Source organism: Sciurus carolinensis, chromosome 9, assembly GCF_902686445.1.
Source record: "Sciurus carolinensis chromosome 9, mSciCar1.2, whole genome shotgun sequence".
Classification (NCBI taxonomy): Eukaryota; Metazoa; Chordata; class Mammalia; order Rodentia; family Sciuridae; genus Sciurus; species Sciurus carolinensis.
Window position 1 is genome coordinate 136,457,374 of NC_062221.1, and position 15,504 is coordinate 136,472,877.

A 15,504-nucleotide genomic window follows, 5' to 3' on the forward strand; every position below is an offset into this window, starting at 1 on the left:
TGACTCTTGTGTGATAGAACTTCCAGTCAGAAGGTTGAATTGGTCCCCCATGCACCTTGTAGAAAATCAGTAAAAATGCAGTCGCCTGTGAAGATCATAAAACTGGACTTCTTTCCCAAAAAATCAGATGCCCAGGCAGGTGGAGCTCACACTCAGACAGAAAAAAAGCAGGAGAGTCTTTGCACTGTCTGTGGTTTCAGTATTTTCTTTTTTTTTTTTTTTTTTTTAATATATTTTGGCAATTTTCTTTAATTATAAATATTGGAATTCCGTAAAAAAAAGGTAGCTTTGATTGAATCGTTTAAATCGTATTTACAACCGCTGCCCAGCCGTGCCGTTTGTTATACCAGGGTGTAGGATTTCGCGTAGGGATTGTTTCCTTTCAAATGGCCCCGAGAGTCGAGCAGAGATTCCTGGGAGCTGCTCATCTTGGCTGCCTGTCCTAGCTCTGCCCCTTCTCGCTGAGGTAACGTGGCCACGGCCCCCTGCTGCCACGACTGTCCTTCTCTCGTGGAGGCCGAGGAGGGAGCCTCCAGGGGGATGGGTTCCAGGACGGCAGGGCGCTTGAGGGTCCTGCTTTTCTGAGGCTCCAAGCACGCTTGTCCTAAACTCAGGTCCCTGCTGGTGCCTGGCGCCCCTCGGTTCAACAAGAAGTCCATTCTAAGGTATGGAGGCAAATGTATGAGGTCACCTAGAAACAAACACAGAGAGTTAGCTGGCTTCTTGGCGGTTAACGTGTGCACAGTGCCCTCGTGGCCCGCGGTGGCCCAACAGGCTAGAGGCGGCGACGCCATGGTGCGGGGGCAGTTTCAAGATGCCTCCCCGGAGCTCCCACAAAGACAGATGCGATGGCCTCGCACGGCTCTGCACTGGGCATGAGGAGCCAGCGTCTGTGTGTTAACTATGGTTCTCCAAGGTCATACCTGAGCCAGAGAAATGGAGACAAGAGCCAAACACCATAACCAGAAGAAAGACATGCGTCCAAGAAAACGTGTCTGCTGGGGACAGTGTGACGGATTGGCCTCCCCATGCCTGGAGGTGCTGCGAGGGCCCAGGGCTGGAGGAGGGAGGAGTGGCGGAGAGCGGGCTCTTGTCTGGGCAGTTCTGTGGAGCCCTGTGACCCCAGCCTGCTGCCTGGGTGTAGCTTTCCGCCATGACCTGGGGTGGACGCCGCAGCTCAGGCCTCCTTAGTGGGCCTTGCCAACCTGCTAACGCTCTCCCTTTGTCTCTTCTGGGCTGTGCTGGGTGCAGACCTGAGAGCAACTTAGCAGAGCATCCATCTGTCTACTGCCGTGGCCTCTGGGTGCCATGGAGACGCACCTCTGGTCTCCTGCAGCAGCACCTGCGTTGGGGGAGTGCTGGCTGATGGTCTGCTCTGGCTGCGCCCCCCTGTGTGGAGGCCGCCTTTCCTTTGGGCTCCAAGGCCGAGGCTGGCAAGGCGGGGCTACCCAGCGAGCAGTTCTGCGATGGGCAGTTTTCCCTGGCAGGCTGCCTTTGCTCAGGGAGTGCCACCCGTCCTCAGAAGTGCCCTGTGTCTGAGGTCCTCCCTGCACACTCCCTCCTTCCCTGTCTGCTGCCACAGCTGGGCCTTGGGCTCTCCCTGCCTTCTGCATTCGTCACAAGAATTTCCCCAACAAATCCCTTGCAAGTCCGATCGGTCTTGGCATCTGCTTCTTGGGAGGCCTGACTGACGTGGTTTCTACGCTTTCCAGCTGTGTCCTCTAGTGTCCACTGCATGGCTTCCCCTTGGTCCTCATCCATGTGCCATGACAATGTGTGGCACCGTGGGCTCCCAGTCTTCTTGGGGCACCCTGGCTGCCACTTCTCCCTCCCTGTTACTGGTCCTCTCCTCCCTCTATTCCCTAAATGCGGAGCTTCCTGTGGTCCCTTGCCAGTCGCTGCTCAGTGGCTTGCATCGCCTCTGTGGAAGTCACCCCGCTTCCCTTGTGCTCTCTCTCCCGAGCCCTGGGCTTGGCTTTCAGAAGCTTTGCTAGATGTTTCCACGTGAATGTCCATCCTGAATTTTAAGTGGTCACAGCCTACACACCCAGGTCACAAAGGCCAGCCCTCAGTCCCAGCTTCACCCTTTCTCCCGTGCCCAGCCTTGTTTATGCCGTCCCTTCCTTCTGAACCTGAGTGCCCGAGCCCTCCGTCCTCTGGGCACCTTCCTCTCAGGGGCATTCCACAGCAGAGTCTCCCAACTCCTCTCCTCCCAGTGTTCCCGCCCCTGGCTCAAGGCGCGAACCCAGCCCCGGCTCCTGCAATGCCCGGGCACTTAGGGCCCAGAGGCGGGAGGCACTTTGCAGGCAGCGCTGTCCAGCCCCAACTGGATTAAGCCTGGCTCGGAGTCTCTGCAAATGCCACTGTTCTCCAGCCCTGAACGTCTCGCCTTTTTCATTTCAAGATAGGAATCGGCATGGGGTGCTGTGCAGCACACTGGATGAAGGCTGGGCTCTCCTGGCCATCTTGAGGCCCCAGGGAATCGCCAACTGTGCACACCTGCAGCTCTAGTACCAGAGAATGGGCTGGGGGTCTGCAGTCTTGGCGGCAAGAGACCAGGCAGGAGGGCATGCAGGGCAGGGAGACCTGGGGATGGGCCCAGCTGAGGGGCAGCTGAGGGATATAAGAGAGGATTAAAGCTATGAGACAGAAAGCAGACCAAGAAGATGACTTCAGAATGGAGACAAGTGGGAGTGGTGGAAGGGAAGGGTGGGTCAGGTACAACTTCCCTGCAGGTTTCAAGTTCAGGGCATAGGGTGGACGGCAGGACCATCCTGGTAAGGATATAGTTTCAATGTGTCCCCCAAAGTTTCGTGAGTTGGAAGGTAGGTCCTCAGTGTGACATACGAGGTGGTGAGAGTTGATGGAACCTTTAAAGTTGTGGTCTAGTGGGAGAGTCACAGGGCAGTTGTGGGTAAACCATGGGAAGGACGTGGGCCCCCATCTCTCTCTGGCTTCCTGTTTTGAGAGGTCTCTTTTTCCTGTACACAGTCTCATTCCCCACGTAGCCATGGGCCATCACAAGAGACCGTGCTGTACTTTTTGGACTCTCAGCCTCCAATGCTGAAAGCTAAATTAACCTCTTTTCTTTAGAAATTAGACTGTGTTAGGGTTTGGAAGTGAGGGGTCCCCCACAAGCTCACATGTGAGACAGTGCAGGAAGGTTCAGAGGAGGAATGATTGGGTAGTAAGAGTCTTAGCCCAATCAGTGAATTAATCTAACTGAAGTGGTAGGGTATGGATTGAGGAGGTGGGAACTGGGGCATGGCTTTGGGGTATATATTTTGTATCTGGAGAGTGGAGTCTCTCTGCTTCCTGATGATGTGAGCTGCTTCCCTCTGCCACCCTCTTACACTAAGAAGTTCTGCCTCACCTCAAACCCGGATGAGTGGAGCCGGGCTTCTATGGACTAAGACCTCTGAAACCGTGAGCCCTCAAATAAACCTTTCCTCCTCTATAATTGGTCAGATCATATAGTCACAGCAATGAAAAAGTTGAGTCCAGTCTGCATCAAGTATTTTGTTATAGTAACAAAAGTAAACTAATACAAACTATCGACTGTGAATGAAGGTACAGGAGAAATATATTTTCGTGGCAAAAGATAACACGTTTGGTTTCATACACATTGAGTTTGATGTGGTTGAGAACATCCTAGAGAAGATATCTAGTAGGCATATTTATCTTAATATATACCTAGCACAACTCATTCCTCTTTTCCGAAACTAAAATAATTGAAAATGCCTGTTATTTTTGCTTCAAAATATCCCCTGCTTTCTGCATTTTTCTATTGGCTCCCAGTCATCCATAGAGATTTCCTCATTTGCTATTTTTGGGTCCTCAGGCTCTGAAAGGTGAGGGGTGAGGTGACTGAAAGACCAGGTGAGCCAAGGAAAGCTGCTACGGCTAGATGGCATACTGACAAAGCACTGGAAGGATCAGCGTTCAGCAGGGTTCAAACCCAGAGCCCCAGAAAGTGTCTTCATGTTAGCCACTAAACGAGAAAAACCAGGGAGTAGAAGAATAGACCTGGAAATAAATAAAACCAAGACAGGTGTTGCAAATGCACTTTACATAATTTAAAAGAGCATATAAATTCTCGAAATGCTATTTTTTTTTTTTAGGATTTTCTTCCCCAGAACAAGAGGAAGGACAATCTTGCTTTTGGGACATTTACCAAAAGACGTCCATGCCTGTGCATTACACTGGCATGCCTTGGTATTATGATTAAAGAATCGCTGCATTTCCCCATTGGCTTTCTCAGAATGTCCTCACCCTCCTAAGAAAAGATGAGTAATCATATGATTTCAACAAGATCCGCAGCCTGCCATTCACTAAAACGACCCCAGCAACACTTTGGAATTGGCTCACTGAAATCATGCTACTTCAATGTTGGCTTCATATGGTGAGCTGGACCAAAGGGAAGCCAGGAAAAATCACCTTGACAATAAATTGGCCATTACACTTCTGTAGAAAGAAAGGACATAATTTGGCATTCTTGAGAAAAGGATTTTGGTTACTCGCTGCACCTGGAGGCCTAGCATGGTGAACTCTAATGTTGAAGATACAGGTGTTTCCCGCCTGTGGATTAGCTTTGCTTCTGAAAAAAAAAAGCAAGCATTTAATTTTGAAAAATGAAACCTTATGGCATTGAAAATTACTATCTTCATGTATGAAAATGGATCTACTTCTCAATCTTCTCTGATAGGGGTTAATTATTGCAAACAAAATCACAAAATCATTACCATAGCTGTCATTAAGAAATAAGCTGGAGAATTATTTTGCAATGTGAAGAACATTATCCATGTGAATCACCCTCTTATTGATCAATTTTGCAATCTGTGGATTTTTATGTACATAATTTTTAAAAAGTGATTATCAATCTATTCCTGAGTCTGCTAGGAAAATTATATTAGTTTGGCTTTTTATTTATTTATATGACTACTGCTAGTTTTATTAGGTCAAATGTTTGAGAACTTGTGGAAGACATTTACCTCCAAGGTTATTTAAAAAGGTAGGTTAAGAATACCTCATGCTGCAATTAGGCAGACTAAAGAAATTAAAGGGATATGAATAGGAAAAGATGAACTTAAGCTGTCATTATTTGCTGATGACATGATTCTATATTTAGAGGATCCAAAAACCTCCTTCAGAAAACTTCTAGACCTCATCAATGAATTCAGCAAAATAGCAGGCTATAAAATCAACGCGCATAAATCTAAAGCATTTTTATACGCAAGTGACAAAACAGCGGAAAGGGAAATGAGGAAAAAAACCCCATTTGCAATAGCCTCAAAAAAAAAAATAAATAAAATACTTGGGAATCAATCTAACCAAAGAGGTAAAAGATCTCTACAATGAAAACTACAAAACATTGAAGAAAGAAATTAAGGAAGACCTTAGAAGATGGAAAGATCTCCCATGTTTTTGGATAGGTGGAATTAATATCGTCAAAATGGCCATACTACCAAAAGTGCATACAGATTCAATGCAATTCCAAGTAAAATCCCAATGACGTACCTTACAGAAATAGAGCAAGCAATCATGAAATTCATCTAGAAGAATAAGAAACCCAGAATAGCTAAAGCAATCCTTAGCAGGAAGAATGAAACAGGGGGTATCGCAATACCAGAACTTCAACTATACTACAAAGCAATAGTAACAAAAGCAGCATGGTATTGGCACCAAAATAGACAGGTAGATCAATGGTACAGAATAGAGGACATGGACACAAACCCAAATAAATACAATTTTCTCATACTAGACAAAGGTGCCAAAAACATGCAATGGAGAAAAGATAGCTTCTTCAACAAATGGTGCTGGGAAAACTGGAAATCCATATGCAACACAATGAAACTAAACCCATATCTCTCACCATGCAAGAAACTCAACTCAAAATGGATTAAGGACCTTGGAATCAGACCAGAGACCCTGCAGATTATAGAAGAAAAAGTAGGTCCAGATCTTCAACATGTCGGCTTAGGACCAGACTTCCTCAACAGGACTCTTAAAGCACAAGAAATAAAAGCAAGAATCAATAACTGGGATAGATTCAAACTAAAAAGCTTTCTCTCAGCAAAGGAAACTATCAGCAATGCGAAGAAAGAGCCTACAGAGTGGGAGAAAATCTTTTCCACTCATACTTCAGATAGAGCACTAATTTCCAGAATATATAGAGAACTCAAAAAACTCTACACCAAGAATGCAAATAATCCAATCGACAAATGGGCTAAGGAAATGAGTAGACACTTCACAGAAGAAGATGTACAAGCAATCAACAGATATATGGAAAAATGTTCAACATCTCTAGTAATAAGAGAAATGCAAATCAAAACCACTGTAAGATTCCATCTCACCCCAATTAGAATGGCAATTATCAAGAATACAAGCAACAATAGGTGTTGAAGAGGATGTGGGGGAAAAGGTACACTCATACATTGCTGGTGGGGCTGCAAATTAGTGCAGCCACTCTGGAAAGCAGTGTGGAGATTCCTTAGAAAACTTGGAATGGACCTACCATTTGACCCAGCTATCCCACTCCTAGGCCTATACCCAAAGGACTTAAAATCAGCATACTACAGAGATACAGCCACATCAATGTTCATAGCTGCTCAATTCACAATAGGCAGACTGTGGAACCAACCTAGATGTCCTTCAATTGATGAATGGATAAAGAAACTGTGGTATATATATACAATGGAATATTACTCAGCTATAAAGAATAATAAAATTATGGCATTTGCAGGCAAATGGATGAAATTGGAGAATATCATGTTAAGTGAGATAAGCCAATCTCAAAAATCCAAAAGTTGAATGATCTCACTGATAAGTGTATGATGACACATAATGGAGGGTGGGAGGAGGGCAAGAATGGAGGAAGGAGGGACTGTGTAGAGGGGAAAGAGAGGTGGGAGGGGTGGGAGGGGTGGGGGGGGAGGAAAAAATAATGGAATGAATCAAACACCATTACTTTAGGTAAATATATGAATTTGCAAATGGTATGCTGTTACTCCATGTACAAACAGAAACAAGTATCCCATTTGTTTACAATAAAAATAAATTAAAAAAAAAAAGAATGCCTCATGCTATTTCTGAGACCCAACTCAATCTTGCACATTTGATGTGTTTGCAACGTGTTATAACAAATTTGGGGACCAGTCTCTATCCTGCAGCTTTTGCTTAAATGCTCAAATCGTATTAAAGTGCTACCAAACCCTGGCGTCTTGGTCCGGGCAGGATTACAGAAGGTGCAGGTGTTAGGTTAGACAGCACAAACATGTTTGAAACAAAAGACAAAACCCCCGTGACATCTACCCCTGCCACAGGTGTTCCCACTTTAGAGAGAGTGATCTAGAAGGTTCTGGGGAGCAATGCAAACCCTTCACAATGGGAATGGCTCAGCCTCAGGTCTTCACATACAAGAGCTGCCATGTCTGTTAATGGCTACTCTGCTGCCCAAGCATCCAGTTCTCCACGCGGAACTTCATGAGGTTGCATGATGCTCTCATGCAACCTTTTTTGGACAGTGTGCATTTTCTGATTAATACTCAAATAACTCTTTCGACTGTGTGAAAGCTGCCAATGAGCTCTCTCCATAATTCATGACCTCGCAGGGAAGAAAGCGCCAGAAGAGTCAGTGGTGGGCTTTACTATGGGCACTTTATGTCCATTAAAAACCCAACCCAGTCCAAGTTCCACTTGGGAAACGGAACTTCTAGGAGTCTGGCCATTTCCTGTTTCTCAGATGCCTACCTAGTTGCCAAGGCAGCTCCTGCAGTTATTGCTGCCAAGGGAGAGTGACGTGGGGACCGTGAGGGTCATGGGACATTGGTAGACCCGTCTGCCCTGCCCCACCCTGCCCCGCCCTCTGCCACCTGTTTCCACACTGACTCCAGCTGTGACAATGAGTGTGGAGGTCAGGAGGACACTGCTGCATTTGTCTGATGCTGTGGATCTGGGCTGGGTTTCCTCCCTCATAAGATGGGAATCACAGGACCGCTATGGAAAGCTGTGGGGAGGACTCCACTGGGACACTCGGGAAACGTCGCCATAGAACGAGGGTCTGCAGTCAGGGCCGGAGGTCTGCCAGAGGGAGCAGGAGCTCTTCTCTGTAACTCAGTGTTTGTCTGCAGGGGCTCGATGGGTGGTCCCCAGAGAGATACATCCAGGGACCCTCCCTCGGCATCTCTGAGTGCAACCTCATCTGGAGAAAGGGTTTTTGCAGAGGCAGTGGAGTTAAGGATCATGGGACGAGGATCAGGGTGGGTTCTAACTCCGACAGCATGTGTCCTTATGAGGGAAAGGCAGAGGGTGATGGGAGACACAGAGACACAGAGTCCTGGAAATGGAGGCAGAGACTGGAGTGAGGTGGCCACAGGCCAAGGACACCTGGAACCGCCAGAGGCTGAAAGAAGCAAGGAAGGGGCTCCTCCCACGCACAGCTCTGCTGGTACTTGTCTCCAGAACTGTGAGAGAATGTGTGTTGCTTTAAGCCTCCTGATTTGTAGTGATTGGCCATTGTAACCCCAGGGAGTTCATTCTGATGTCCTTTCTTCTTGGATATGATGGGCTTGGGGCCTTCTCCCATGGAGCCACACGGAACTCTTCTACAATTTGGAAACAGTTCTGTCTTCACAAATCAGGGGCAAAGGAGGGTGTGCCTAAGGACCCACAGAGTTGCCACACTGGACACGGCTAAGGGTGCCCACTCTGCTCAGCTCCACGTCCCCACGTGCAAGGCTGGCACTGCCCTGCCACTCACCCCTCCTCGGGTCTCTCCAAGGCCAAGCCTGAGCCATCCCCTGCCCCTGTAATGGTAACTAACCCAGGCCTGGATACAGAGTAAACCAAGGACACTGTGGGAAAATCAGTGTCTGGGGAAGGGAGAGTCCCCTCCCCTCCCGCCTGCTGGTTTTCAGAGGACCTAATTGCGCCAGTTGCTCCTACCTTTTGGGTTGTAAAGAACTTTCCCCAGGAGCTAACTACTTTCCTTTGAAGTGTAAAACCCCTGTGAAGGCTCGCTGAGGCTAGAGATTTATGAAGGCCTGGAAAGAGGCCTTATTGCTCTCTGCTTCCGTAAACATGCTTCCCACCTGAAAACTCTTACACACAATCACATATTTTTTTTTTGAAATCTTGTGCACAACCACGTATTGTTTTAGACTAGAAAATTTATGGTACTAGATAACCTATAAATGTTGTGAAAAACTGCTCAGAGGCGCTCAGAATCTGCAGTGCGGATCTCCTCTGGGCCTGCGGGCGTAAAATGAAGCTTGAATCCCCCACTCTTCCAGTGCCCTTTGCAGTCTTGCCTGATTCCCACAACACCTGCTCCCTGCAGAAGCAGACACCTGTCCAGCTGGCCTCAAGGCACCTCGGTGCTCGCTGGACCTGGACTCCAGCTCTCCTGAATTCCCCCAGGAGGAAGCAGAGTCCCTTTACAAGGCACGGGGAGCGACGTGCCCCACACGGATCAGCCAGGACCCGTGAGGTCCCCACATGCTGGAGAACAGTAACGGCCCAAAAGTTGCAGGACGCTTTCTGCTCTGAAATCCAGAACCACTGTGTGGGGTCACCACGCCACAGTCCTGCCTCCACCAGGCACGCAGGCCCGGTCCGACCCGTCACCGCACAGACGCTCACAGAGCCAGAGCCCTGCTCCAGCCCCGCCCTGCTTCCGCAAAACCAGCTGCAGAGGGTCTCAGGGTCTCCCGCAGGCTTGGGGGATCACACACTCTGTCGCCTCTGCTCCTCCTCACGGCCCCCTCTGGGCTCTCTCTCTCTCTCTCTCTCTCTCTCTCTCTCTCTCCTCCTGTATGGTTTCCCTTCTGCTCTGGGAACCTGGCCCTCTAGCACAAGGACCCAGATGTGGGTCACTTCATGTCCCCTTTTGCCCTACTTACCTAATTGCTCACCCTTCTAGCCCCTTCCCAGTTAGCTGGACTCTATCCGTGTCTCCTTCCCAAGCCTTACTTGGACATAGTGACAGAGGCTGATGAGGCCCCTCCAGGCCTTTGGAACACGATCCACCACAGACTTGGGAGGTTTGAATTCACATTTGCACACCACCCGCCCCTCTCTGCTCTGCTCCCAGGCCCTGCCCGGGGGGCCCGCGTCAGAGGTGAAGGGCGGAGGGCCGGTGGGGAGGGGAAGCCAAGTGTGGGCTCTGAGGGGGCAGCCTCGACGGCGTGGACGAGAGAAAGAGACAGACGAGGCAGGGGGAGGAGGAGGGACAAGGAACCAGAGAGCCAGAAACACAGACAGACAGAGGCAGAGGGAGGTAACCAGGAGCCGCAGCCCCACAGAGCAATGGAAGTCGGAGAGCGAGCAGATGGAAGAGAGAAACCTCTAACCCCGTCGCTGTGGCAAAGCGTGGAGCAGGAGAGGTCATCGGAGAGGTAACTGCCATGAGGAGAGATCACACGGCTGGTGACGAAGCCCTTCTTTGCGCTTCCGAGATGTGTACCCACGGCCATGGCCCCCTGTTTCTCCCATTTCCTCCACTGTCCTTGCTGCAGGTCACCAGGGGCACCCCAGGCAGTGGCGTGGATGCCCCCCTCCAGGGATGAGGATGATTTGGCCATTAGTGCAATGCGGTGCCTTGTTACTTGACATAATGTTTCATCTCTCATCCGCTTCCACTGCCCTCTGGGGACCTCCAATGCCACTAATGTCCCTGAAGGGTTAGATTAACTAAGTCAGCATCGATTTTCCCCTCCATCCCTAAGCACTCTGCAGGCCAATGTCATTATCACCTCCGCACCTCCGGTCCTGGAACAGGCTCCTCATCCATCAGCAGGTGCCTGCCCGGAGCTTGCCACCCCCACGAAGGGAGCGGTCCAGCCACGGGAGGCCGGCTGGTGTGCAAACTGCTGTATGAAAATCCTGCCTCCTTTTAGCTGACAGCAGAACTTCCTGAACTTTCTTAATATATTCAGATTCACACACAAAGTCTAAATTTATTTCAGCTTTAGAGGAAAGATGGCAAAATCAATACTGAAACAGAACAAGAATGAATCGATTCAGAAAACCTCTGATGGAAGTGCATTCCAGTAATCTGTTCTCCATCAGTGAATCCTGCCTTTCGCCATGCACTGCACTAGTAGAAAAGGTCGGAAGACCACGGCAGCGACGACCTGCCAATGGTGACTCCCGGCCCCGACCCTGGGATACTTCTTATTGTCACCATGTGGAGGGGGAGGAGGGTGCTACTGGCCAGAGGTCATGGACACTGCTCGACATCCGTCCAAGCACAGGACACCCCACTACAGGCAGCTACCTTGGCTCAACTCTCAATGGTGCTGCTCTTGAGAAAACCCAGTGTAGATGACTGAAGTTCCTAATTCTAAGTGGATCCTTATTTTACTTTGCTTTTACTTGAGAGTGACTGAGATTCAACCAGCATGAGGAATCATCTCTTCAGAGTATTGATCAACAGGAGTTATGATCTCTGCTCTCCCTGGACATATAAGATATCCAGAGTGGCCAGTGGTACAAGGGAATCCCCACATCTTCCTTCCACTGTGCCTGGTGAGCTGGGAGCTGAGCCCAGGGGAAAGGCACTGGTTTGGAGCTTCGTGTAGGAACCCTGCATCTGCTTCCAAATAGCTCTAGAACCATAACTCCAGAGCTCTTCAGTCTAATACAGAGCATATCTATTTCTTAGGGCACCTTTAAGCCTAAAAGATTCTTTCTTAAGCTCTGAGCCATCCCACTTAAGAAAATGGATTGATTAATTTGCTTTAGGAATTTCAAGAAAAGTGTGCAACAAATGTATGCGTTCCTGGGGCTCAGAGTTCCAGGGCATGAGGCAACAGCCTCCCCTGCACAATGCTTTATTGGTCAGACGTCATGGAAATATGCAAGTGCTTTTCCAAATTCATGCAGAACGAAAGTGTAGCCACCCTCAGGGGCTCAAATGCCTCAGGAGACACCAAAAGAATCTTTCATTAATTTCTAACAGGTTTGATGTCTGTGCTTGCACGGAGCTGGGTGCAGATGCTAAAGCAGGAAGCAAAGGATGCCTAGCTCGAGTTCTAGCAATTTCACTAAAAACCAGGGCGATCAGTCTGCACCGTGGGAGAGCACCGAGGAGCTCAGCACCAGAGGGGTGTGGTGTCCACACATACCAGGGGCAGACGGGACCTGGTGCTTTTGTAGTTCAATGTTAATGTTGCAGCACGGTAATGAAAACCTGTAAACGAATCTCTCGTGGTAAACCAATCTCCACTCCCATATGAGAACTGGGAAAAACCCTAAATAAATCATGTGAGACTGATACCAGAGCTCCACGCGCACGCTCTGTTACCACCCTTGCTCGTACGTAGGCTTCATGTATTTTTAATAGCGTGTTGACATTGTGTTCTTTCGATTTGCAGGTGGAATTTTAAAACTCCACTGAGGAATGAAGCAGGCTGCAGCTTCTGAACTCAGGTAGTTGTGAGGGACAGCAGAGTCGGAAAGCTTCCCTGGCCCTTAGGCAGGCGCCGAACTCATCAGCAGGGAGGTGGACCCGAGGGTCCTTCTTAAGACCTTCAGGGTCAGGTCCCAGGTCCACTTAAGACCTTTGGGGAACCATTTTAGACACACTGGCAACCACTTGGACTGGACTCTGGCTGGGGGCTGACCTGTGTCCGACCAGGAAGCTGAACACCCTTCTCCATGGCCCCAAGCATCTCCAACCATCCCGCAGAAGGAGCTGAGTTAGACTGGGGTTGGGGTTGGAGGTTGGAAGACCAGGGGTCAAGCCAGAAAGCAAGATGGGACTGATCCCTCGGGTCATGTAGGTCTCTACTAAGAACAGCAGGAAGCGGTCGAAGGACTTTCAACATGAGGCACTCGGCTCCCTTACTTGAAAGAATGTCTTGTTTCTTCCCAGTTTGGGATGGAACTTGGTGCCCAAAGAAGCCATACCAGACCGTGTGGAAAGAGCATGGTCCCTGCTGTCTCCATCTTACTTTTAAGAATATCCCTGAGCGTTCATGTTGCTTTGACTTATCAGAGCATCTCATGGGCTATGTGTAAGGTGTGTGTGTGTGTGTGTGTGTGTGTGTGTGTGTGTGCACGCCTGTCTTCCATAAAGTGGGTTTTGTCCTATTTTTTGGACTTTCTCCAGATTTACCTGTCTTGTGCCTCCAGGACTCTTACCTGCTGTCTCTGCTATGGCATCTTACTCTGATAAATGAATTAAACTGGGAAATGTTAATCTAATATATTAACCCTTTAATTTCATAGGGTAATGCTCGGCATCTTTTTAGTGAAAATATTCAATCAACATGAATGTCACATTAGCATATTGACAAGGTCTGTCTGGACATGCAGTGAGCCCTTGGTCCCTGTGGTGTGGTTTCTCGCTGATCACTTGGCAAGGCACAGGTGGCCCTTCCACTTCTGCGTCACTGGCCTGTCAGGGTGCAGGCCTACCCTTTGCCTATCACCTCCTAAAGGACTGTTACACTCTAATTTTCCAACAATTGGGACAGAAACCCAATAAACTACTGAGAGAAAATTGTGAGCCTTCTAAGGATCCCAGAAGGAGAGAAAAGGCCTTCAGAAGGAAGAGATCATGCCCTGGAACCAGAGGGCCTGCGCAGCAGCCTGGGCTGCCACAGCGCTTATGCAAATGGCCAGAGCACTTGACAGGGTTAGTGCCTCGGGACGGGCAGGCAGGGGTTGGGGAGGCGACTGCAAAGACCCAGGCACATAGGTGCGAAGGTTTTATTTCAAGCAGATGGGCTTGGAGTCCCAAGTCTGGGACCACTCAGAACATGTCTTGCTGTCACTTATGTGTCCAAGGGACATCTGCTGAGAGCACAGCAGAGTCATAGGAGAGCCTCCAGGAGCCGACCCCAGAAGCTCGGCGGGAGGTTTTGTTTCTGGGAAGGAGCAGATCATTCTGCTCCAGGAGCACCTGGCATGCGCGGGTCTGGGCAGAGTGGCCCCGGAGCAGTTGGTGAGGACCTAGTCCCGCGGCCCCTGGCTCTTCTCACCTGACCGTCTGGAGCGTTTGGAAGTCTGCCAGAGGCGCTCCTGACCTAGCTCTGAACGCCAAGCCCCTCCCGGCCTGGCCTGTGGTCTCTGCTCATGGCCTCCAGGAGGCCTTCCCTGAGCATCTTTTCCCAAACACCCCCTGCCCAATGACTCCTGCCCAGAGTTATTTCTGTTCCCAGCACTTGCCACCATCCAAGACTATGCTCTGGGCCCACGTGACTATCTCCCGTGGGAACGCAAGCTCTTTCAAGGCATGGTCTTTGCAGGTCTCATTTCTGTCCCGTTCTCAACTTCCCAAGCAGAGCCAGATCCTCAGTGGATGCTCAGTAAAAGTGTGCCAAAGGAAGAAAGGGAAGTGGCCAGGAGGGACGAAGCAAGGCTGTCTTAGGAAGGGCGGAGCCTGAGAGCTGCAGTGTGTATGTGTGCACCAGCCACACACATGTGCATGTATGCATGCATGTGTGCTCATGCATGCCTACGTGTGCACGTGTCCTTGGGCACATATCCTACCATGCTTTTAATGACCCGGTATTGCCCACACGTGTGCATGCCCATGCATATGCATAAGTGTATACGCACATGTGCACCTGAAAGGAGATCCTTTTCATGACTTTCAGAGACACATTCACGGTAGAAATTTTAAGAATTTTAGTGATGTGCAAAAGAGAGGAGGAGGATGCAAGACCCAAGATTCAGGTCCAGCTGGCCTGCCCAAAGGAGAGGAGAGACACAGTCGTTGGAGAGGAGTGGAGGGAGGCTTGCTGTTTGGCAGGAGCAGGAGTCAGTCTGATTATCTGCCAGGAGTGGAGCTCAAGGTGGCGAGGGAGACGGGAGAGAGTGGGGCTGGGGCAGAGGGTTACTTGGTAGTCAAGATTTCTGGAGCCTTATTTTTATTCAAGAGCCAATATGAGAGCCAGGTAGACATCAGAGAGGGAGAATAGCATTATTTAAATAAATGGCTGAGGACAAGGCAGCCAACCCAGGTGAGAACAGTGCCAAGGGGCACGGAGGTGGGCCCTTCCTCCAGGTAAGGCAGGGCCTGCTTGCACTTCACGGAGCCACCTCTCACGCCTCCCTCTGGTTGGTTGAACACACCCTCAGTTCAGAGTGATGTACGGGATGAATGCATCCTAAAATTAAAATCCAATAGCTACTTCCAATAGCTGGTTTTTCAGCGTATCAACGAGGTGGTGGCAGGCTGTGGCCATTTCCAGCTGGAAAACCTCAAATGGCCAGAGGAGCGCCACAGAGTGGAAGTGCCCACGCTGGAGGGGCCACGCTGCACCGGGCTGCACATTCGAAGCTTTAAATTGGTTTAAGAAGCTTCTTAAATTGGCCTCTTCGATTGCACAGCATAAACATCATGAATAAAGAAGCAGCAGTAATCCAAGAATGAGAGAAACTGGCTCAAAATGCTGCCCGAAACCAAGAATAGGCAGGGTAATCGAAGTACTGGAAGCCACCCTGACCCTGGGGGAAGAAAAGCTATTAACTTTCCAGCAATTTCTCAGAGAATCA

The 15,504-nt window shown here is 49.3% G+C and overlaps 1 protein-coding gene across 1 annotated transcript in view; it reads right to left on the reverse strand.

Annotated features, from left to right (window-relative positions):
* Positions 1-202: 202 nt before the first annotated feature.
* Positions 203-15,504, reverse strand: part of Dscam (DS cell adhesion molecule) — a 665,830-nt gene continuing 650,528 nt past the window's right edge. Inside the window, exon 33 of the mRNA XM_047564141.1 lies at positions 203-691. Within this exon, the coding sequence (XP_047420097.1) occupies positions 342-691 (350 nt within the window). The 3' untranslated portion in view covers positions 203-341. The remainder of the gene's footprint in view (positions 692-15,504) is intronic.